This window comes from Phlebotomus papatasi, chromosome 1, assembly GCF_024763615.1.
Source record: "Phlebotomus papatasi isolate M1 chromosome 1, Ppap_2.1, whole genome shotgun sequence".
In the NCBI taxonomy this organism is placed as follows: domain Eukaryota; kingdom Metazoa; phylum Arthropoda; class Insecta; order Diptera; family Psychodidae; genus Phlebotomus; species Phlebotomus papatasi.
In genome coordinates this window covers 110,888,963-110,913,547 of record NC_077222.1, presented here as the reverse complement: position 1 = coordinate 110,913,547, position 24,585 = coordinate 110,888,963, and the positions used below count along the sequence as shown (strand labels likewise).

General features: G+C 33.0%; 1 protein-coding gene across 1 annotated transcript; it reads right to left on the bottom strand.

Annotated features, from left to right (window-relative positions):
* Positions 1 to 1,124: 1,124 nt before the first annotated feature.
* LOC129799275 (mitoferrin) lies at positions 1,125 to 16,378 on the bottom strand. Its single transcript, XM_055843021.1, has 5 exons — positions 15,953 to 16,378; positions 15,034 to 15,122; positions 11,029 to 11,153; positions 10,540 to 10,943; positions 1,125 to 4,084 (listed from the first exon to the last, which is right to left on the bottom strand). The coding sequence occupies exons 1-5, from the start codon at positions 16,067 to 16,069 to the stop codon at positions 3,677 to 3,679; spliced, it is 1,143 nt and encodes a 380-aa protein (XP_055698996.1). The 5' UTR covers positions 16,070 to 16,378; the 3' UTR covers positions 1,125 to 3,676.
* Positions 16,379 to 24,585: the final 8,207 nt, after the last annotated feature.

The following is a 24,585-nucleotide window of genomic DNA, read 5'->3' as shown; positions in this document are numbered from 1 at the left end:
TGAACCTCTGAAAACCCAAAGGAAAAATAGATATTCTGGAAAAACAATTTCTTTGGACTATTTAGGATCGATAAAATTTCAATTCTTGTGGATTATTAGAAACTAATAACGATGTTCAAATCTAGGATACTTTTTGTAGGTCCCTGATCAGCCTGATTAATTCTTGAACTAAGATGAGCTAAGAAAAATATTGCTACACTTACCTCCAATATCCAATCCATTGCTGAAATTTCTCTTCTGTTCAGCGTTATAAAGAATAAAAACTCAAAATTTTGTAAATAATCTTTATTTCTTGCTCCTTAGAATTTATATTCATTTTTAATATTAAATATTTCTATATTTTTTTCTGAAATTCTCCTCTATTTCACTTCCAATGACTTTGACTTTCAGTATGTTTCTATTTTAGAAGACGATAGATGAAATCAACAGAAAGTGAAATAAATCTATCCATGGCAATTGATTTCTAACAAGATTGCGCTTCTCTGGGGGAACCTAATGAAAATTATAATTATAATGATTTATTAAATTAGCATCTTTCTTTTAACTTTTCTACAATATTTACATGTACTCACATCTAATGAGTGAAATGCAATATTTTTTCATTATTGCAAATGATCTTTTTCTCTCATATTCTTTTGTGATTTCAATTCCAATCATTTTTTTTTTTGACTTGGAGACCTTTTTCCTTTCACTTTTTTTCTCCCTCACTAATCCTCAACCCCTTAAGAAAAACCTTTCCATGGTATCCTGAAATCAGTCTTTGTGTTCGTTTTTTTCCTGTTCACATTTTTTGTGCTCAAATTTTCTGATAATGCCGATTATTCGTCTTTTTTGTTTCTAAAAAATGTAATTTGCTAAAATTCTGTAATTGACAGTTGAAGTTTGAACGAAAAAACATCGAATCAGTGTTGAAAAATTGGATAGAAAATTGTGTCCAGACTAAAAGTGTACTAGCTACAGTAATTGCATGATTCTGATTTTTTTTATCAATTTATTGAACTTCCTCTATCTTTTAGCTTTCCTTATCAATTCTTAATAGTCTAAATATTGTCTGACATATCTACTATTGATCTTCTGACTAATCAAGTCATCCAGGAGATGGAGCATTTTCTTTTCTGCAAATCCTGCAAATATTCTCTCAAAGAAATTAACAACACAAACTGATCAAAAAAAAGAACATTTTCAAATATTCAATTACACTATTTACATTGAAATATCCTAATAAGATTGTTTCTCTCAAACAAACTGTCTTTTTTTTAGTATTTTATGTACATTCTTCAAAAAATTACTTGAATTCTTTCAATGGCATTTGATGCCCATTTTAAATGTTTGCATTCCTAATAAAATTTGCTAATTTTTCTGTGAGAAGATTTTTTTGTTTGTTTGAATTCCGTAGTACGATACACAAAGATTTCTTCTCTCTTTCTCTCACTAAATTTTTTTGTACAAAAAAAAAGAAAAAAAGAATCTACAAGTGAAATCACAATATATTCTTACACCAATATACAGTAGCGTACCTAGGCTGTTCGGCGCCCTGGGCAAGATTTTCATTGGCGCCCAAAAACAATCGATTATCACAAAGGCAAAAGAAATCTTGTTTAATCGGTTTTGTAAAAGTAAGACCTTTTTCGAAAGTATTTTTCGAAAGATTATTTCGAAATGCACCCCACTGTGCTATACACCGGTGAATCTCGGGAAATCTCCCATAGTGGTTCGTTCCTTAGATAAATTTTCTCCACCCTCCGAACTTCCCAAAGTGTACCCTGACTAAAATAGAAAGTCTACCAAATTCTGTAATTTTCGTGGCATTGCTACGCTAAGTTCGAAATCTGACAATGTCATTCGAGCTTTTTTGTCATATCACATGAGTTCGAAAATGCAATTCATTGATTTTTTTAATGAAATCCCTTTACTTGATGATTTTATGAAAATACAGTACGTCTTGGTTGATTTGTTTAACAAAATTCATTGCCATTTTTTATTGTCAGAAATCTCAAATATGTGACTTCTGATAATGCCACGTGAACTGATGGCAATGTCACGCCTACAGAATCGCATTTTCGAAAAAGCTCTCCTCAGATTCGAACCCAATTTGTCATATGGCATTGCCAGAACGTAACAGAATTCCCCTCCTGTTCCATTATTTTACACTAAGACAAATATTTTATGAGGTATATGGCTTTAATCCTCCTCAACACGATGACGACTAACCCATGTTGACACTCAAGACATTTCGAAATTCGAACAGAAATCACTAAAGCCATCACGCGGACGTAACATGAAGTAAAAAATATCTTTATCGCTTCGGCACACCTTTTAGGTCAGGAAAACTTCCTGAAATCAAAATATGAATCTTTTTCCTACTCACATGTTTTGCATATATTCATCTAATTTTTTAACACTCTTCTTCTTCTTTTAGACATCACAACAAATTCAATTTAGCTCAAACGAATTTGGAGTGCGAAAGAATGAGACAGACATATGCAAAACGTGTGAAAAAGAAAAGCATGTGAATTATGATTTCATGAAATTTTCCTGATTTAAAAGCTTTGACGTAGCCATCAGCTTTCGAAACTGATTTTCGGATGTGTTTTTCTTTTGAGAAACTCCAGTAACAGTAGAATTTACCTTTTTCGAAAATCTATTTCGAAATTTCTCAAATTGATAATATTTCTTTTGTTTCTAATTTCTGATAAACAAAAATTTGAAAAAATAGGAATTTCTAAATTGATAAATTTCAGGTAAATAATTATTCTCAGTCATTTGAATCATTTTTGAAGATTCCAAACCCTGCTTTTCATGAAAAATAAATAGAATGAGACTCAAATTAGATCTCAACTTTTCGGATTTTTCGGAAAACAAATTGACATCTCTTTCTTTCTTTAAAGTTTAACAATTGTCTGTCCTGCTCTTTCGCACTCTTCTTCTTCTTTTGAACATCACACTAAATTAAATTTAGTTCAGTCCAATTTTGAGTCCGAAAGAGTAGGATTAACTTAAACAAATCTTTTGAGAAAGAAAGGGAAGCAAATTTTAGATATTTCTTCGATTTTAGCGCCCAGATGAATCTCCCCTCCGCCGTGTCCTAGGTACGCCACTGTTTAGAAATCAATTGTTTTAACAATTTCTCACGGTTGATTTTTTCCGCAATTTCTCTCATCAACATTCAACAATTTTGCGAGTGTTTTCTGTCATTAATACTATATCATTTTTTTCCTCAATCTCTTTCTTAAAAATATATATTTGTGTTTTTTTTTCTTGTAATTGATGTGCCAATCATTCACAGTAATTCATCTTGATCTTTGCCTCTAGATCACTTTTCTTCCCTGAAACTACAATATCCGACAACAAATAATAAAATAGTAAAGAGAAAAAAGAAGTTGTAGACCTCAACTAGCGACTATTTTAGTAAAGATCCTCAAAAATTGGATAACTTGAAACCAAATAAAAATATTTAAAAAAAAAACTGAGATGGCTGTAGAATAAAAAGGGTATTATTTGGTACGGCTTGGCCGTTTCTTTTTTTTTCTTTTTGGGAGAAATATTTTAATAATAGCTCATTTTGCAAGGTTTTTTGTTTTTCTCTAGACCTCAAAAAACTGTGTATATCGTGTTAAAAACAGTGCAAACGTTTTTACAAGTGAAACAATTTAAAGGGGATTTTGGAAGATTGCTTTTAGGTATTACACCGTTGATCGAATTGTCGTGTCGTTGAGGAATCGGAGTGGAGTGTATTCAGATTGAGGGCAGCATACATACCAGCACCGGACATTGCGGGCAATTCGCGCGGTTTGAGGCCTCCAGCGGGTATCTCGACGTCAGAACTCACCACCGGCAGCATATACCGATGACCTGTCGTGTGATGATCACTGCTCTTGATCGTGCTGGCTATTTCCGTCCCTGCTTTAGTCCTACAAGATCCCACGGCAGCGGCACTGGACGAATGCAGATCCCGTCCCTGGTTCGATATGACAAACTTGAAGAATTCATATGTTGACCAGCAGATCGCCGTGGCAGGCATCGAGTACAGTACTCGTGGCATGAGGCCCTTGAAGAAGCCCAGAGGTCCAGCTCTCTCGTAGATCTGCACACAAACGTATTTTTCATTAGCTTTCTCTCTTTCTTTCTAATGCACTTTCCCTCTAAATCAGGATAAATCTGTCTCTAAAAATTAGATTATCGTACGATGGGGTAATTCCGAATTATTTCAAATTCGGAACTTTGAGATTTCTTCTGTTTTAGATGGACAAAAGAAAAAAAAACAGAAGTACTCTTGTATTTTTTCGTGATCTGAAACAGCGAGAAAACTTCAGTATTCCGAATTGCCTGTCCAGTATTCCGAATTGCCACATCAATTTGCCGTAAGGTCAACTAGGGTGGAATCACCAGTTCTCGCCAGTGCCCCACTTCTCGCCACTTACATTGAAATCGCAATTTTTCGCAATTTATGAAATAAATGAGTCGCAATTTTTTTGTATTGTTTCTGCTTCTACGCATAGAATCGAAAAATAATAATTATTCGTTTTGGATTCACGATTTTGAACATTTTTTAGAGTAATATTTTAAGCAATTGCATCGAATCCAATATTTCTTACCAAATATACTAAGTGTCATCAAATTTTTATCAAGCAAAATATACCTTTTTGGATAAATAATTTGTCTATTGAATATTTAATTGCACTTGTGGAATACATAAAATTTGTATTTAGTCAATTAATATTTCATTTTATATTATTTTTGTATAAAAATGAGGCATGGCGAGAAGTGGTAATATTCTGGAATTGATTTTACCACCTGTCGCCATATCTTTTCAATAGGCGACGCTAACTTCACTTCGTACATTCTCAGTTGTCAAATCTGCATTGTTTACTTTCTGCAAAAGCCCCATAATTTGATTTCTCAAATAAAAGTGAAGAAAAATCATTTAAAGAGAGTAATAATAAAGTGATCACAAGGAAAGAGAAATGGTGAATGTATTCTTTTCATAGCATTGCCTAAAATAACCGAGTGTGGTTCTTTTCAAGAGGGTGGCGAGAAGTGGTTACAAATTTTACAAAACTGGCGAAAAGTGGTAAAAAGTGGCGACGAAATGGTTATTTTTGCATTATTAATAAAAATTAGTTTTTTAAGTAGTCCAGCGTTATGTTCTAGGATTATTGTTTTCACGTATCTAGAGCCAATACATCTAAGTAACTTTGTGTCAAATTTGACTTATCTTGTAACAAGGATTCAAAAGTTATGATTAAATGAATTTAATTTTTTCCTAAACATGGCGATAACCGGTTATTCCACCCAATGAAACTGTGGTATAGAAAATATATAAATATAATAATTTAGTACTGTATTTATCATGATAACAATGACGTTTCCATTTGGAGTAGCGAAAAATTTCCATTTGGAGCAGGTTTTGAATTAGCTTAATTTACCTTAGTCAGATAAATTTAGATAAATTTTTAGTGGACTTACGGTATCATTGGGACGTAATTTCTCAAATAATTTTTTGAAATACCCCTAAATGTAATTTTTTATGTGGTAAATTTGAAATGCACTTAATTATTGGATCTGAAAATAGCCCGATAAATTTGCGCAAACAATATTTTGCATACATCACGGCGTTCTTGTAATTAATCCGAGAGAAATCTCCTGATTATATGCAAATTTTCTGGATGCTTAAAGCCATTACGCGCGGTTTTCTTTAGTCCTGAAAATGTGCATAATCCCAGGACCCCGTTTATGAAAAATTCTCAAAGATAATAGAAATTGTTTGGAAAATTCGAACGCTGCTGCATTAAATAATGTTGTTTTTTATTCGCTTTTCTGTGTTGTTAAGAGTTGTCTTTGTAATTTGCCTTTTTCTTAACATCAACTATTTTCTCAAAAGGACAAGGTTAACTTAGACAGTCACTCAGCGCAAATAAGTTAATTAACATTTGTCTTTTATCGTGGACAAGACTGAAGCAGAATTAACATTATTTCAAGTCTTTGGCAAGAGATATTTCTGGTTAGTTCTAAATTGATTTTTAATAAAAGGTTTTCAAAGAAGGTAGAATATTTATTCAAAGATTTAATACACCATTTTGCGGCGTTTATTTCCCCCTTTCTTCGAAACACTTTTATAGCTTACTTCTGACTGTTTTTAATACACCGCGTGATTTTTTTTTTGATTTCGTGCTACAATAAAAGGATGATTGAGTTGCCAAAACAACAAAAACCTTCGAGCCCTTCGAACGAGCATTTTCAAGGCCACATAAATTGTTTTGTTGAACTTCTTCCGACTATCATCGTGTTTTACTCAAAATTACATCGATATTTATCACAAAGTTTATTCTGTTCCTTATAGAATTATATATTTCAAAAAACGATTTCCAAGATCTAAAATATTCTAAAAATGGGAAAATAGTGAAACTGACCTCCGACAGGAATTAGTCTCTTTCCCACTCTCATTTCGATTAAGAACGTCTCATGAGCTCATATTCTTAATTAAGAAGAATGATACGATGAGGAAACTAAAACGAAAGAGAGAAATTCTCTACCACAAAGTATCAACAGTTTTATCTGGTATCTTTTTAAAAGCTCTTCATTCGAAATTCATTGATAACGAATTGCGGTTATAGTTGTAATCAGTATGGAAGCGTCAAATCCCAAAACAGCCATAATGCCTTTGGCAAACAAAAAACTGCGGTATTCGCATTCGGAATCTAAATAAGAAATTACTATCTCAAAATGACTTGACAATTGGACAATGAATCGGCAAAAGAGATAACAATGTAACAATTCCTAGTAAATAAAGAAGAAGAAATCTATTTGGTTATCTCCTTTTGAAAAAACAGACAATTGCGATAAACTTCAATGAAGTAGAGTCAGTGCTTTTCATAAAATTCTTCTGACCATTTGAGCATAAAATATTCGCAATTGCGATTCAGTGTAATCAATAAATGGAGTTGCCATTTTGTTCAATGACCCCGCTCTTTCCTCCCAAACACACTGACTCATAAATAAAATATCGCAACGCGTAAATACAGTACACTCGTACTGTAAATTATTTAAAATATCTAATCTGCAAAATACTTCCAATTCTTATCAGAGATTTCATAAATTGAATATTAAACGCTTTCTAAGAAACTCCTAAGAAATTCTGAGAGAAGTCGATTAAACCAATCAAATTGAGTAAAAAATAGATAAGAAAATTTCAGATTCAAATTATCCAACCCATTGCTAAAGTCGGTAACGCGCATCACGATTTCAGGTTTAAGAACTTTACGTAATCTGGATAACTTTCATACAGTCCCACATTCGCGATATCGTGTTAATGAACTCAAAGTTCATTTCACTTTTCAGGAAATTCAAAAAGAGGCGATAACCTAAAACCCAAAAATACTACGACAGATTTCAGAATCTCTGTAATTCAAGTTCGAATTTCTTACAAGATTTAAAATAAATCCCGTCCAAACAAAGGTAAGATATTCCCAGAGCAATGCTAATTAAAGGTAATGTCCATACGGTCATAAAAAAGAGCTAAGTACATAAAATAAGTCCTTAATAGGTTTAGATAACTGTACCGCTAACGGTTTATTCGAATACCGACGATCCGCCGATCTTTTGTAAAAATTATGCCGATTTGCCGATTTTGTACGGATTTGTCAATCTCGTGATGATCTGTCAATTTCTAGTTCTATACAAATTCTGCCGATTTGCCGCTTTCTTAGTAAAAGCTTGTGACAAGCCCAGATTAGCTTATTGTAGGTGAGATTCTTAATGTGAGCTAACTCGGAATGCATGCAAATTCGATTTAGAGCTGAAGTTGGGAGACGCCATTCAGTTATCTTGAATCAAATTCGTGAAATTATACAATTTTTTTTATTTAGAACCAAAATATCAAGGATTTGGATGGAGTGACAGGAAAGTGATATATGGGTGAAATGTAGACCATAATGTTCTCTATAATTTTGCTGTAGAACTTGATCTCATCGATTAATCAGAAGCCGAGATAATCGAGGTTGTTTGTTTCTGAACTCATTTTTTTGACTCTAGCGCCTCTAGTGTCCATATGACAAACTTCAATTATGTCAGAAAATTGTTGAATTTTGTGAAACATTTCATGTTAACCTCACTTTAAATGAAATAGGGTAAAAGTAAAACAAGGTAATTTGGAACCATTTACAATTTGGGGCATTTGAGATTTTCTCATTGATTCAGATGAGCAAAGAGAAAATAAAGACCGCGAAATAGAAGAAAAAGACGATTATGAAGAAAAGGAACAGCTTTTCTTCCTTTTGAATGTCTAAAACAGTGAGAAAATCTCAAATATCTACATTGTAAATGGTTCCAAATTGCCTCATTTTACCCTAGTTGAATAAAAGCTATTATATCAGTACCTGTGTACTTTCTCAGTGCCATTATTTAAAAAGAAAATCATTTTTTCACACCTAACGGAAAAATCGGAGAGATAGCGCAGGCTGAGCGGAAAATGATCTATGGACGAAATGTAGACACAAATGTCCTCTACAATTATGTCAAAGTAATCATCAAAATCGGTTCAGCGACAGTCGAGATAATTGAGGTTATGTGATATTAAAATTGGTTTTTCGACTGTGGCGCCCCTGGTGTTGGTCTCACGAAGTTCAAATGTTCTAAAATGTTATAGCATTTTATGAAATCTTTTATTTGAGCCCTCATTCATTAAAATCGGTCAAATAGAGATATGATTTTTTGAATTTCATTAACTTTGACCTCTCATCTTCTATTATAACCACAGCGCACATACGCCCCATTTTGGAAACTTCCTAGACTAGACTACAACACTCTAAAATTTCATTAACCCTTTAACGACGAGACACTTTTTACGAACTGAAAATCAATAATAAAAATTAAACTGGGAAACATAATCAATGATAAATCTTACATCTAACCTTGGAAAGCCCAACAGAGTCTGATTTGGTGTATTTTTTGTATCTATGAACGATAGGGACAAAAATAGCCTAAAAATTTAAGTAATTTTTTGACAATACTAAGGAATGATAATTTTCAATCTAATAAAAAATATTATGTTTGAGTATTTTAGTTTCTTTTCTCAAAACGGTTTTGCATGAAAAAAATTGGAAGAATAGAAAATGTTTAAAATTAATTTTCATTATGAGAATTTAAAAATTCGCCATTTTTTGAGCTTAAAAATTTACTACATAACAAATAGCTGAGACTTGCAAAAAATTTCCTAGATTCTTTCATCCTTCTACTTTGAAATTACGTACAAACATAAGGAAAAAATATCTTTAGCTAGTCAGGAAAAATTATTTTCTTTATGGGACACCGGTGTTCCAATCGTCCTTAAAGGGTTAACTTGCACAATGCCATTTTTGAGAAAAATGAGTTTGAATTTCAATGAATTTTGACGCTATCGCAGCGCCACCTGTGGTGACTTTCTGAACTTCCATCTGAAAGTGCTCATCGAGACGAAACCAAAAACCCAAAATTTAGCTAAAAATGTTAATTAGAACCGGAGATAGAGGCCGGTCAATATTCGAACTTTGACCCCTTATAGCTCGAGTCAGGGGTCATGAATCGACTTAAGTAATTTTTTGTTTGATAGGTATAATCAGCGGCTACAACATACTAAAATTTCAGCCCGATGCATAAAGGAATTTCTGAGTTATTTAAAACTTAGAAAATTGAAAAATATTGTTTTTAATAATAGCGCCCCTAGCGGTGGTTTTATGAACTTGTGATATTAGAAGGGGAAGTGGCATTTCATGAGAACTTTCCAAAAAGCCCTCACTTTTTAAGTTCTGACAATTAGAACCGGAGTTATGGCCATTTTAACAAATATTTTTTGTACCCTTATAGCTCGGCTAGACAAAAATTAGAAGAAAATTTATTTGATAAATTTTCCTATTTATTTTCCATTTCTTTTTAAATAAAATGCACTTTAAATTTTATCCCAATCAGGAAGATCAAAAGACCTTTCAAATCTCCAAAAAATTATTAATATTCAGATAAATTCAAGACGAATGATATCAACTGATAAAAATTCAAAGTTTAATCAAAAGTTATCAGTAAGTCAACAATTACTCATAAATTGCATATTTCTGCCTTTTTTGGCACGAAAACAGAAGTTAGGACAAAAAAAAGTCTCGTTGCGAGAAAAAACATCAACAAAAATGGAATTTTCGTCAATATTTTAAAAACATTGTCTGTTATCAATTTCACAAATGTAACACCGGGAAGCGATTAAATTCTAGGCTGATTTTGTCCGAATTTCGGTTTCCACTTATTCCTCCGCGATAAGTAAAGTCACTGGCGTGATGTCAGAAAACGCGAATGGATTTCTGAAGAGGCCGCAATAAATGTAATTTTGCAATAGAAGCACCTTTTGCTAAGTCATGCCAAGTCTGCCGAGTAATACTTAATGTACGCGTCGTTTTTTTTCTTTCTTCCCTCTCTCACTCTCTGTTCTATTCCGTTTCTTCCGCAAGGTCAACTCTTACTCCCGCATTTTCCAGCAAAAAAAAAAATAAAAACTCTAGGCAAAGGAAGATTTTTTACCTTTTTCACGGCGTCCGTCATGCCCCTCGTGGTACCGACACCGGTCTCCTGAGTATTTAGCAGTGTCTTGACCACATCGAGAGGCGTCGTGAAGGCAGCCGCGGTGGCTCCGGCCGCTCCTCCGGCCACCACGTGCACTGGTGGATTGTAGCGGTGATCCTTGTTGAGGCTGTTCTGGAAAAACTCGTAGGTGGTGAAATGAATGGCCTGGTAGGGCAGATTCATCACGAGTTGAGTGAAGTAGGATCGGTAGAAGGCCTTCATGCCCTCGGCCTTGTACACAGATTTCATGCACTGGATCACAGAGTTGTACGGCGAATTGTACATCTGAAGCCGCTGTTTTATCACTTCGGTCGGATTCGAGATAGCATCGTGAATCAGAGTTGCCACTGAGGCCGATGTTACTGAAAAGAAAAAGGACAAGGCAAGAGGAAAATCCGGGTCAGCAGAAATCTTCCGGAAGCTGCAAAATGCCAAAGGAAGACTCACTGTAATTTAGTTGGTTGTGAGGAGTGACTTTGGACAGGGAACTCTTGCAGTATTCGTAGGAGGCAAAGTAGAAGGCGTGTGCAGGTCCTGCTCCGGCGACAACGGCTCCCATTCCTCGAACGGGCCTGGCAAATAATTCATTCTCTTATTAGAATCTTGTAAGATAAGGAAAAATTCCAGTAGTTTGCAAGAAGTTCTGGTTGTAATGAAAAGGGTGCAAGAACCCAGCGAGCACCGAATGCTAGCCGATTTCAATTCAGCTGAAAACATATTTTCAGATAATTCTTAAAAATTTTTGTTCGAGAAAAAACATGTTGAGCCTAACGTGTAATTTTGAGTGTGTAATTCTTAACGTGTACTTTTGCAAATGAGTAATTTTAAACGAGTATTTCTATAATATCTAATTTTTCAAATGTGTAATATTTTTGAGCGTGTAATTCTTCAAATGCGTAATTCTGAACGAGTAATGTTTTTAACGTCTAATTTTTCAAGTGTGTAATTCTAAACGTGTAATTATTTTAATATGTAATTTTGAGCATGTAAGTTTTAAAATGTGTAATTCTGAAAGTATATTTTTTAACGTGTTATATTGAGCGTGTAATTTTTCAAATACGTAATTTTGCTCGTGAAATTTTTCAAATATGTAATTCTGAAAGTGTAATTTTTTAACGTGTAATTTTGAACGTGTATTTGATTCGGACCAAATTGTGAAGCTGTAATCCTTTTTTTCGAAACGTGTAGTGCTGATCGTGTAATTTTTGAAATGTTTAATTCTGAACGTGTAATTTTGAGCATGTAATTTGATTCATGGGATTTTTCAGATGTGTAATTCTGAACGTGTAATTTGATTGAGCATGGTGTAATTTGATCCGTGGAATTTTTCAAATGTGTAATTCTGAAAATGTAAATTTTTTAACGTATAATTTTTGAGCATATTATTTATTTCGTGTAATTTGATCCGCAAAATTTTTCGAATGTGTAATTTTAAGCGTGTAAATTTTTTAATGTGTAATTCTAATGCTGAAGATTTTTTATTTATAAATTCAAGAAAACAGTGATTCAAAATTCAATACAAAAAATTATATTTCTGTAATAATTATCATTTTTGAAATTTTTTGGTAGTAAATTGGAAATTACGTTATTTTTTACACCATTGTTTAATTTACAAATAATTTGAGATCATAATAATTCATGTGCAATTGGATTTATTGCATATCAATTATTATGATCTCAAATTATTTATAAAAACGAGAATATTTTAAAATTTCGATAGAGAAAACTGTTCTTTAATGTGCTTAAAAACACTTAATTTAAACCCAAAACCTGTGGTAATATGACAACTTCTTTTCGACAGTTTCGACTGCCGATACTGAAAAATTGTAATGATAGCTGCATTTTTTGTAGCGAATATAATTATTTATCAACAATAACATTAAGATTGGTAGAATGGTACAATAAATGGTCCCATAATGTTTAAAAATCCGTATTTCACTAGATCTGAGACATACAGACTTATCGATACTATCGAATCGATAGTATCGAAAAGTTATAATTCCACCTCTGATAAATCTTGCAGATTTCGTATGCTAAAAGCTTGCTAGACTTCACGAAGGTTTTTTCTTGGAGAAAAGCCGGGAAATTTATCAAAGTTTGAATGGATAATATTATTTTTAGAGCTTTAAAAGATTTTCTGTCCTTTTTGATCTTTCATTTTTTTTTTTTTTTTTTTGAAAATTCAAAGCTAGACCGATTTTGATTATTTTGAGCAGATGCAGAAAGCTTGAGAGATTCCCTAAAGGCTCTTTTTAGACAAAATTGTAGCTTTTTTTGAGAAAATTTGATCGAAAGCTTCTTCAAAGCTTTCCTAGTTCTCCCAAAATTCCATTTTGAATGACGTTGACACACTTTTTTCTTAAGAGACAGCTATATCTGATTTCAATTTGAAAAGTAAGAGGTAAAATTTCAATCGATAGAAATTCACTAAATTGAAAAGGTGTTCCAGTGCCAAAAAATCTTAATGGGTTCGGCCGGTCCGGCACACCCTTTAGATCAGGAAAATGTTATAAAGTCAAAATTCACTTCTTCCTCAAAAGGATTGCATAAGATCTATCCCACTCTTCTGGTCTCAAAATTTGACTGAACTAAATTTAATTTGGAGTGATGTTTAAAAGAAGAGGAAGAGTTCAAAAGAGTAGGATAGATCTATATATGCAAACAATTTGAGAAGGAAAACAATGTGAATTTCGATTTCATAAAATTTTCTTTATCTAAAAGGTGTTGCAGTGCCATAATATTAGATTTTGTGCTACATTTCTAGGAAAATCAGCAAAAATTCATTCCAAATTGAACGATTTTGGGGCATTTAAAAATCTCATTAATAAAAACCAATAAAATACCTCTCAAATTAAAGTGGTTTTCTTTCCTGAAAATGCCCTTAAGGTGAGCTAAATATTAATATTCTTGAATTATTTTTAATTCTGTTTTTTTTTAGATTAATGTTTCTATTAAAACTTTTCCTTTCTCTTTTCATTTTGTTTTGGTTTTTTTTCGTGTATGTTTTTGATCACCTTTTAGCGCAAGGAAAATTTCATGAAATCGAAATTCACTTCCCTTTTATTTCTTAAAAGATTTGCATATGTCGCTCTCACTCTTTCGGAGTCCAAATTGGACTGATTTAAATTTAATTTGGTGTGATGTTCAAAAGAAGAAGAAAAATGCGATAGAGTAGGATAGACATTCTAAATTTTTCTTGAAAAAGAAAAATTCCATATAATTGAAATTCACACATCTTTCTTTCTCAAATGTTTTTCATGTCTATCCCACTCTTTCGGAGTCTTCTTCTTCATTTAAACATCAGGCCAATTTGAATTTAGTTCAATCTAATTTTTAGCGTCAAAAAATAAAACAGTATATGCAAAACGTGCGGGAAAGTAATGTGAATTTTGATTTCATGAAATTTTCTTGGTCTAAAAGGTGTGTCGGAGCCATTATGAACATGAACGAAAAGAATGTGAATTTTGACTTTATGAGATTCACATTCCTTTCTTTCTCGCTCATTTTGCATACGTCTATTTCATTCCTTCGCACTCTTTTTCTTCTTTTAAACATCATAAGAAATTCAATTTAGCTCAATCGAATTTGGAGTGCGAAAGAATGAGATAGACATATGCATAATGTGTGAGAAAGAAAGAGATGTGAATTTTGATTTCATTAAATTTTCCTGATCTAAAAAGTGTGCTAGAGCCATTAAATCTAAAAAGTTTAGCAAATGTCCCTTCTTTAAAGTTTTTCATATATCTGTCCTGCTCTTTCGCACTCTTCTTCTTCTTTTGAACATCACACCAAATTTAAATTAGTTCAGACCAATTTTGAGACCGAAAGAGTGGGATAGACTTATGCAAATCTTTTGAGAAGAAAAGAGTCTCGAATTTCTATTTAATGAAATTTTCCTAAGCACGAATGATTCATTTGCGATTTTTTACATGATCAAGATCATTAAGATTATGATTATCTAATCAGCATTACCCGAAACTGATAACGCAATATACCCATATTTTTAAAGCTTAACATCTTATCTCCAATATTATTATTTTTTTTGTTTTTAATATTTTTCTCTTCTTTTTTGCACGATAAAAAACGGCAATCTCTCTTAAAAACTTTAGAATTATTTTCATATCGGCACGATAGCCTTGATCACATTTTTTCAATGAAAACTTCTTATCGGAAAAACTCTAACGGATCTATTGCAAGTCAATCGTGATTTTTCTTTGATTTTGATAAGAGAATTTTCATGGGGATTCTTGAATATCTAGGCTTCAGCAATCTGTTCAGCCTCCAAGAATTTATACAGACGGGCAGTATGACAAAAAATCCCCGCGATTATCTAAGAATAATTTAATTTTTTCCTCGCGGTTTCTCTGCAGATACTCCCATAAATCATTCTCTATAATTTATTCTAGTCAAATAAAGCCTGTTTTCTGCGGTTTTATTGGTTTTGTAATTTACCTGAAAAGTCCCTCCTTCTGGATCATCGTCGTCATTGTGGACACAATAGTGCTGCCTTTCGTTACCGGAGAGAGGCTCTGCATTCTGGTCTGGAATATCACAGAGAGAAGGAGAGAGACAATCGTTATCAGCTGGAAGACTTATCAGTCCTAGAAAACGTGGTCTCCAGGGCGACTGAAGAACTTTTTATCACTACGTGTGTACAATCAAAGAGAGATAATGAGGAAAAACTAGAGAATCATGGTGAGAAATAATGAAATGTGGCTCAGAAGGAGGGTGTCAGTGTCTTGTCATCTCCTGGATTTCCTCCCGGAAATTCAGGCATTTCTACAGAAATAGATACAGATGGATGGAAGTCAGGAGGAATTGTTAATTTCTTTGGATAGAGCCACTTTTAGTGAATGGCAAAAGTGTTGACGTCACACAAGTTAGGTTAGGTCCAGTATTATGCAAAAAGAATTCTTCCAGGGAACACACTCATAAATATTCCAGTTACTTATGAATATCCAAAGCTAGAATAGCTTGGTCATTAGCATAAATTGTACGGCAATTGGGAAGATTTAAGCAAAATCCAAGCATTTTCCCTTTGACTTCCAATGAAAAACCTTATGCAATCAACTTGAGCGACTTTCTTTTCACTTGTTCTATTTTCAATGAAAGTCACTGAATTATCAACTAATCTGGGCCCAATTGCCACCTAAAGTGCCTCTAGAAGTCATTACAGAGCCTCCTTCTGCCCTCCTCCAGCAATTTCCCCATCAATTACGCATTATTTCGCATTTGAACTCCCCGTCAGGGGCCAAATGTGAGGTTATGTCATGCAGTTCTTCCCTTCCGGATCGGGCAGTGTTTTGATTTCTTTCGCAGCTGTTCCCCTGACCCGAGGCGGCATCAGAAGGGCCCCAGTGGATCAATTTACCTTGACTGAATCCAGCGGGTACATGACACAGTGCTCCAAGACACCCGCTATTGCTCCTGCAGTCATGTTGGTAAAAACACTCGTCGTTGGTAGCTGTTCATAATCGTCGAAATTCATAGTTCACACACTTTTTCCAATGGATATTCCTCGCTAATCAAGTACTTGGCGAATTTTCTACGACACTTTTTTGCGATCAATGCAAATTCACTGAGACATGTTATGCGAAATGGAAGAAGTCACCACGCCAGTTTCCCTTCGACTCTGACTGACAGAAATTTATTTCACCAAACGCAAATGTTCACGAGTGGCTCCACGATAAAAACTCGCACACTCTCTCACACCCGGAACGCACAAATGTGTCGTCTCCCTCGCACTCGCACACTACAATTCAACCCAGCTGTTCATGCGATATTCGCGAAATTTGACATTATACTAACCCAGCTGCCCATACCAAATTGAGAAAGCTCAAAGCTCATCCTGAAGCTTTCCCTACACTGAGAAAAATATTATAATTTTTACATTTCCACTTTTGGCTTACAAATTAATTTTATTTATAACATTTATAAAATAGAAATTTTAACCAGTAATCATTAAACCGATTCATTAAAATAAATACTTTAGCAGTTAGGTAGGGGAGATAGGGGCATATCAGGCATGCATTTCTTATTTAAAAAATATATACAGTAGAGTCTCTCAAATCTGAATCTCTCAAATTCGAACGCCGTTTGGATTCAAAATGCCAATTGTGAGGTTATGTTAGAAAGTTCGTATTCTTGGTGAATGAAAATCATATTTATGTGCTTCTTCCTCAATGTTTACATACATTATAATCGTATAAAATGAAAAGGAAATATGTTACCACTAAATCTTGCGAAAAAGTACGAGAATTTGATTCAAAGTACAATTTAATCTCACACAAATTTCGTTAGTTTTGAAAAAATCGTTCGAATTTGGGAGGTGAGAAATGTCAAAAATACCCCCCGAGCGTTCGAATTTAGGAGACTCTACTGTATATGCCGTTCGCATCTTAATAGCAAACCAAACAATTTTGGATTATATTGCACAAAATTGTTATATTCGAATACAATCAAGTTCCTCAAATATGAACTTTAGGGGGTATATATAACATTTCTCAATCCTCATTTGCATTTGAATGTGAACAATATTTTCAAAACCGCTATGCAATTTGTTAGATATATACTTACCGCAAATCAAGAGAAAAAGTTTAGAGGTTTAATCATTATAATTTCATTATTGAATAAATAGAAGTTGTCGAGAAATCTGTCAATATTGAGGAAACACCATAGGAAAATGGTTTTAATCGTTCTAATTCAAACTTTCGCAAAACTTTATTCACATAACCTTAAGTTTTACATTTTGAATTATACCGTCGTCACCGTCATTCATTTGAGGATTTCATACTTGAGGGACTTTATGTACCTACGCATTTTACAGCAGATTCTTCTAAATTTGTTTTTTTTTTTTTGACATTTATCACCTTTATCACTTCCCAAATGTGAACGATTTTTTCAAAACTAACAAAATTTATGTGAGATTAAATTGTACTTTGAATCAAATTCCCGTACTTTCGCACAAGTTTTAGTGGTAACATACTTTCTTTTCATTTCATACGATCATAATGTATGTAAAAATTCAGGAAGAAGCACATAAATATGATTTTCATTCATCCACAATACGAATATTTTAGCATAACCCCACAATTGAAATTTTGAATCCGAACGTCGTTCGAATTTGAGAGATTAAGATTTATACTCTATTATATCATATTCACATTATACACATAAATGGTGTTTGAAAGAATTGAATAAAACGAACTTAAATTCAGTAACCGACGTATGTGTCTCCTCGCATTCCCTGGAAGAACGGAAGATGTCAGATCTTCCGTTCACCATTTTGAGCAAGAATTTTGCATTACTTTCCGAGAAGCGAAAAAATGAGAACAAAATGCATTTCCATCTCAATCGGGCTAGTTTTCCGAAACAATTGAAGGGATTGAAGGACTATAGCAGAGGTGTGCAAGAAACCGTTGAAACCGAATTAACGTCAAAATAAGTTTGTTATAGTAGCTTTTTGACCATTGACGTACATGTTTCATTTGACGTTAATTCGGTTTCAACGATTTCTTGCACACCTCTGGACTATAGTGACTAAAAATCCGGTTTCGACAGAAATTTGGATATTAATACAGCCAATAGAGCTGAAATAAATTATTCAAATTAGTCTAAATTGTGATTAATACAGTATGCATGCGATATAGATGCGAATGGGGATGCGAATGGGGATTATATACCAAAACATGAACATTCTATTTCTAGTTAATTGCAAAAATGAAAAGAGTAAAATAATATTTGGGAAATGTTCTGTCTACTTCATATTTTGTTATAGCCAATCCCAAAAAAAAACCACCTGAACTTAGTTAACTTGAAATTATTAATTAACATTTGGTAAATGAATTTAAATCTGAAGAAAACCTTAGGGCCTGAATCCACCCTACGCACTCCTATGTAATTTTTGTTCGGTGAAAAGGAAAACACAACTGAACAGGACTATTCAAAACTTTCTTTTCATGTTCATTAGTCATCAGAATAATTAAAGAATACATTTTCACTGAGCATTTCACGATCAGTTAAATTAGTTTCACATTTCCATTTTAGTTTTCTTATATTTGAGTTAAAAAACCTAAATGAATTTGAAATTTTAAAATTATAAAATCTTTATCGAAGAATGTAAATCAGAAAAATTCTTTTCAGTATTAAACGTAAGGGATAGTACAATTAGTTTATAAATAAAAGAAGAAAATTAAAAATTGTAAAATTTCGACTATTCAATTCGAAAAATGAAATAAATTTATACACGTACTCGATATGCATTCCATTAGTTTTTGTTTGTTTTTAGTTTTTAGTTATATTTATTTATTATATATTTACAGAATTTTTTGAGAATTACACGTTTAATTAAAAAAAAATATATATGACTTCACAAGAAAATAGATGTTTTTCTCAGACTTACGAAAAAATTGGAAAAGCAGACACCTATAAAGAGCTATAGATTATATTTAATTATATTTGTGTGCTGCTTCAAAGTTCGACTTTGAACGCTGTTCGGTTTTTAGTCAATTACGTTATGAACATTAGGGGATGTATGTTCATGTAGAGTAGGGAAGGGAGTGATATTTTATACAAGAAGAACCCAATTAATTTCTGATAACCCGAAAAATTTCGCAAATGAAAAGAACTGCGTTCAACTGAATTTTCTGTATGTAAAACTAAAGTCAAGCAATCACTTAAAAACAAACTATATTAATCATCATTGTCATTGTCATCATTTTCAACCGCTTATCGCTATTGAGATCGCGGGCCCATTACATTAAGGTTAACAGCCTACGCCTGTCTATCCTCTGCCAATTCAGGAAGATGTTCTCGGTCGAAACAAAAACGCTCCCAGGAAAAATCGTGAAATTGATTCAACCACCTTATCCTAGGTCTGCACCGAGGTCGAGGTCTCCTCACAATGGCTTGAATAGCTTTTCTGGAAAATATAAACTTTTCAAATTCGTAAAATGTATACAAATTTTGATTAAAAAATAACGTTTTCGCACTATGTTTTTCTACATATTAGCGTAGTACTGAGCGTACTCCTTTAGAAGCGCTTTCCCATATAAGATTTAGTAAGGGATTTTTTCTAATTGGAAAAGAAGGAAAAGAACCACATAGACCGAGGCCAACCGATCAAAGCTCGAGCTTGCAAGTCACGATAGAGTATGCGTGTATGCGAGATAGTTAGGCGGCAATAAAAGCATGAGAGCAAAATTTCTTGCCAAAAAATTATTGGATAACAGCAGTTTTTTGCTGACAATCGCGTAATTATACCAAGATTCGTCATAATGCCGCAGTTACCTTGAAATTTATTAATACTTCTAATTGTGACACAAAAGAGAAAATATACCTGAGAGCAATGTGAAGAAAATTGATCCAACGCGAATACACTCAGTCCCGGCATTAAGTCCTTCGGGATTATGCACCTGACGGAATTATGCACACACAATTATGCAAATTTGCCTACCATCGGGAGTCAATTTATGAAATCATTTTTGAAATACGCCTGAATGCATACTATGCTGCGACGCGGGAAATTTGAAAACATTTTGCTACTTTTTCAGAACAAAATTTTAATTTCTTTTTTTTAAAGTATTTCTTTTATTATTCTAACCATTTATTGAAGAACTCTGGCCATGTACTGTTTGTTAATGCATTTATATTGTTGAATTAGTTGAAACATTTGAATCTTTTTGTTTGAACTACTTTTACCGACTTTTACTCTGCGCGAAATTCGTTCAACGGTCAATTTATTCAAAAGAAAGCCCCTGTAGGTATGCAAATTTTCTCGATGCATAATGCCATTTCGCGCGTTTTTTTCGGTCCCGAAAATGTGCATAATGCCGGGAACTAGTGTACTCAACAAGTGTTATCACTTCCGGCAAAATTTCCTCGCATACAATCTTCCAAGTGTAGCGAGCGTAATTGCAAATTTAACTTGATAAAATTCATGATATCATTGTTTATTTTTTTTTAAGCTAAAGACAGTAGAATTTCTCTTATTCTCTCATTGAACATCATGATTAATTAGTTCATTCGCTTGTAAACAAAGTGAATATTTTGAATTTTCTCTCGAAAGTAAAATCTTTTGGCAACTTATCAACATTTTATTTCAAATATAAAGTCATTGTAGAAGATATTAAAGATTTAGTGGTTTTAATTACAGAGTGTAGAAAAATATATATTTTATATTATCATTTTTTAGGAGAAAATATTTAATTAAAACATTTTTATGCAGGAAATAATAATCATGATGTAGAAATGAGTTGTGGTGCTATTCGAATAAAAAATTAACTTGTTTTCTAGCGCACGACTCAAGTGCTATACTGCATTATCGACTTTTCTATGTGTTGGTTCCTGTCTAGACTGTTTTCTTCGGTCCTCGCCATGTTCTAAAAGCACCAAACAGTCGTGACAGAAACCAACCCAAAGAGAAATCGATAATGCAGAAGCTATTGGAAACACTAATTTTATTTAACTAATTTGCTTTCAATTTTATTAATAATTTATCTCATAATAAGACGTGTTTATTCTAATAAGTTGCTCTGAAACCGTGACGTTTTGATGAAACTGAAGATTATCTATTTCTTATTTTTGTTTAAAATTAATCTTTTTAATGAATCATAATAAATCTCGCATAGAATATTCTTATTTCACCCCAGATTTTCCTTAAAGTTTCCCATGGCAATTTCATGTGCTTATACTTTTCATTGGATTGAAAATAATATTAGGAAAGACTTCTGAATAGATTTGTTGTGTTCAGCAAAGAGATTAGTAGACCTTTACACTCTATATTTGTCATAAAACACCCACATTATGTAACAAATACCTTATTCTGCGCTTAAATCCTGCTTTTGTGCATCCCAGGAGAAATGGAAGTGATTGTTGTTCACCAGCAGAAAACTTCTTTCGGAAATCTAACAGCTCAAAGTAAAATCCCTCAGAAAAGAGCCTGATCCTTTTTTAGTTTGAAATTTGAAGCTACTATATTATTCTATATTTATCTGCTATTTATCTGGTACGACTATTCGAATATTTGTTGTGATAATCTTGGTGATAAATACACTGAATACTTTTTTCATTACGGCTTTATCATGTTCATGCTTTAGTAACCTGTATGCTTCCATGGCTTTCATTAGCTAATTGCAAAGATTTTTTTATGTATGATGGTAAGTAACATATCTAATAGAAAGCTTTCATGAAAGAGTACAGCTTTTTACAAGTTTTCATGCGAATTTGAATATTATGTGCATATCTCTTTATCTATTTTATGTATATTTTTTAAACGGAAAAATATTACTATTTTTTTTTATTTTTCATTTAAAAAATTATATGATATGGTCGCACCTCGGACCACAGAAACTGAGATTGTAAAGAATCTCAGCTAAAGTTTCAATTTTAAGACCTTTCCAAAAAATCTAAGTTTAAGCAAAGCCATTGAAAAATGAGCCCTCCAAATGGTTGAACTTTGACCGTCAAAAATTCAAAATAGAGATTTCACCGGTAATACACTGAGAAAAAAAGAGGGTGCGATTAACTTTTTTTCCTCATAAATTTAACACTTTTTAGGTGTAAAAATATATCAACATTTTTTAATGTTAATTTTACACCTTAGTGAGGGTAAAATTAATATGAAAAAGGGTACGTTTTACCCCTAATACACCTAAAAAGGGTAATAGTTACACCGATTTCGGATCAATACTGCAGGGTAAAATTAACATTTCCGGAATGTTATTTTAACTTTTTCGGATTTCTCTCAGTGTAGGCATAGGGGAAAGTACTCTCCCTTCGAACGTTCATGCCTTCGAATAATGTGAATTTCTTTTATCTTCTCTTAATTGACGATAAGCTAACTAATATTTAATAGAAATGTGTAAGTCTCTTAGGAAAAATAGAAGAAAACTTACATTATTCGAAGGCATGAACGTTCTAAGGTAGAATACTTTCCCCTATGTAATATGGACGAAATATTCACTTAGACTATCTCTAAGACATATCCGAAAATCTTTGAAAAAGATTGCGTAAAACCATAAAAATAGTATATGGTTTTGGAGGGAAGAGATAGGAGGGGGAAGGGAATGGAAAAAAACGGTTTAGAGCGAGGCGAGGGGTCACTCATATTGAGAAACCCTTGTGAAATGTCCGATAAACGCTTCGCGGAACCCGAGAAACACACTCTTTGCATCGCGCAACTCGAGAAACCCAAAAATTACATCGCGAAACTCGCGAAACCAGAAACCCTTGTCAGAAAAAATGGGAATGAGTTTCCTCTTGGTTTAGAGATAATGTTTTTTTTTATTAAGGGGTTACCGAAAACCGAAAGTTAATATTTATTACCGTGTAAGCCCTAATGGGAAAAATTGGGAAACTTAAGAAAGAGGCAGCCACCAAGGTAAATAGTCAGAAACGACTCATTCGTTCCCTTACACAGCCGGAGTTTAATTTTCCAATAGTATCTTGACTCTAAATAGATCCGGTTATATAAATCGATAACCTGGTTATAAATCGATAAGTATAATTGTCATTCAAAAATTAATTGCATTACCGTAGATGCTTTAGAAGGCTTATCGTAAGTTTTTACTTTAATCTTGTATGGTTTTCTACCGATCGGAAATGGTAAAATGGCCCATGAAGAACTTCCTTAAATTTTATAATTAAAGAAAAGCTTACAAAAAACAGGGGAAAAGTCACTTTTGGAACGCCAAATCACCAGCATCTACGGCACTCAAGCTAATTCAGGTAAACTTTTGAGTGATTCATTTGGTTAAAAAAATCGATTATGTACTAGTAAACGATAAATGACACAAGAGCAGTTTTGAAAAGCATTTAAGTCAAAAGTTCAAGCATTCCGCAAAGTATAGGACGCTTTTACTATGTCTTTCTTGAAATAAAAAAATACAAAAATATTATCAAGAATGAAATGAAAAATATCACTCAGCTTAGAAATTAATTTATCTTACATAAATTTTAATCAGTCAATTTCCACTCGTACATTCCAGTTAACTTTTTCATGATTAACAACATTAAGACGGGAAATACTACCCGTCTTAATTGACATTGACTTCTTCATAGAGTTGGTGTAAAAATTGATTTATCTCACAAAATCACACTGTAATACACATTTTTGTGCCATCGTTCATTAATAACTGAATAAAAAAAATAATGTTTAGTAATAAATGGTTAACCGTGTGGGTTTGTGTTTAGGATCCTGGAGTGTGAATTGATGGAGTTTCGTTTGAGTCCTCAACATCATGAGCCGAGTATCATTAAATGGTCGCACATAAAAGAAGATTATCACGCGGTCTACTTTCTCACTGGCCCAAAAACACCCTTAATAGTCCTGGGGTTTAGTGAATGTATGTCGGATAGCACCGGAAAATAAAGTCCACTGAATGTTTATTCGGGCAAAATTAAAAGGCAAAGCCCATGATTTTTCAAAGTAATTGCGGATTAAAATGGGAAGTAATTTCCAGTTGGTGGATTATTGTACCATTTCAAACACAATATTTCATTTTGTTTATCATACAGAAACATTTTTTTCTTCATGGAATGTCGATAATAAAGTTACAACAGCATAAACATATTATCATAGGGCCCTGTCATGGCTGACACTTTAAAGCAGAGTAGGGTAGAGAGAACAACATAATTCGGAACGTGCTCCAAATGGGAAGTTTTTGTCTTTAAACTTCAATACTATTTCAATTTATTTATATTTTATAAATACGAAAGGATAATCCATTTATCTAAAGAGCGAAGAAATAAATGATAAAACTGTAATAAAGATGTAAATAAAAATAGATAAATAGACAAATACAGTGCCCGCTCTCTAATCCGGATCGTCGTAATCCGGACGAGTTCTCGATGGTTACATATATAAAATAATTTTAAGGTTATGTATGCATGTCTGTTCGCCAATGAAAATGAAATATCTTGTAAAATTTTTATTTAATAAATGAAGTATAGGGGAGGCCGGGGCAGATTAGCTACGTATAGTATTAGATAGTGGTATCTTATAGT

Excerpts from the sequence above, each read along its gene's own strand:
- LOC129799275 (XM_055843021.1), bottom strand. The coding sequence starts at position 16,069 with ATGAATTTCGACGATTATGAACAGCTACCAACGACGAGTGTTTTTACC. Across the intron at positions 15,123-15,952 it reads ACCCGCTGGATTCAGTCAAG|ACCAGAATGCAGAGCCTCTC; the intron begins GTAAATTGATCC and ends GTGATATTCCAG. Across the intron at positions 4,085-10,539 it reads TGACGGACGCCGTGAAAAAG|ATCTACGAGAGAGCTGGACC; the intron begins GTAAAAAATCTT and ends GTTTGTGTGCAG.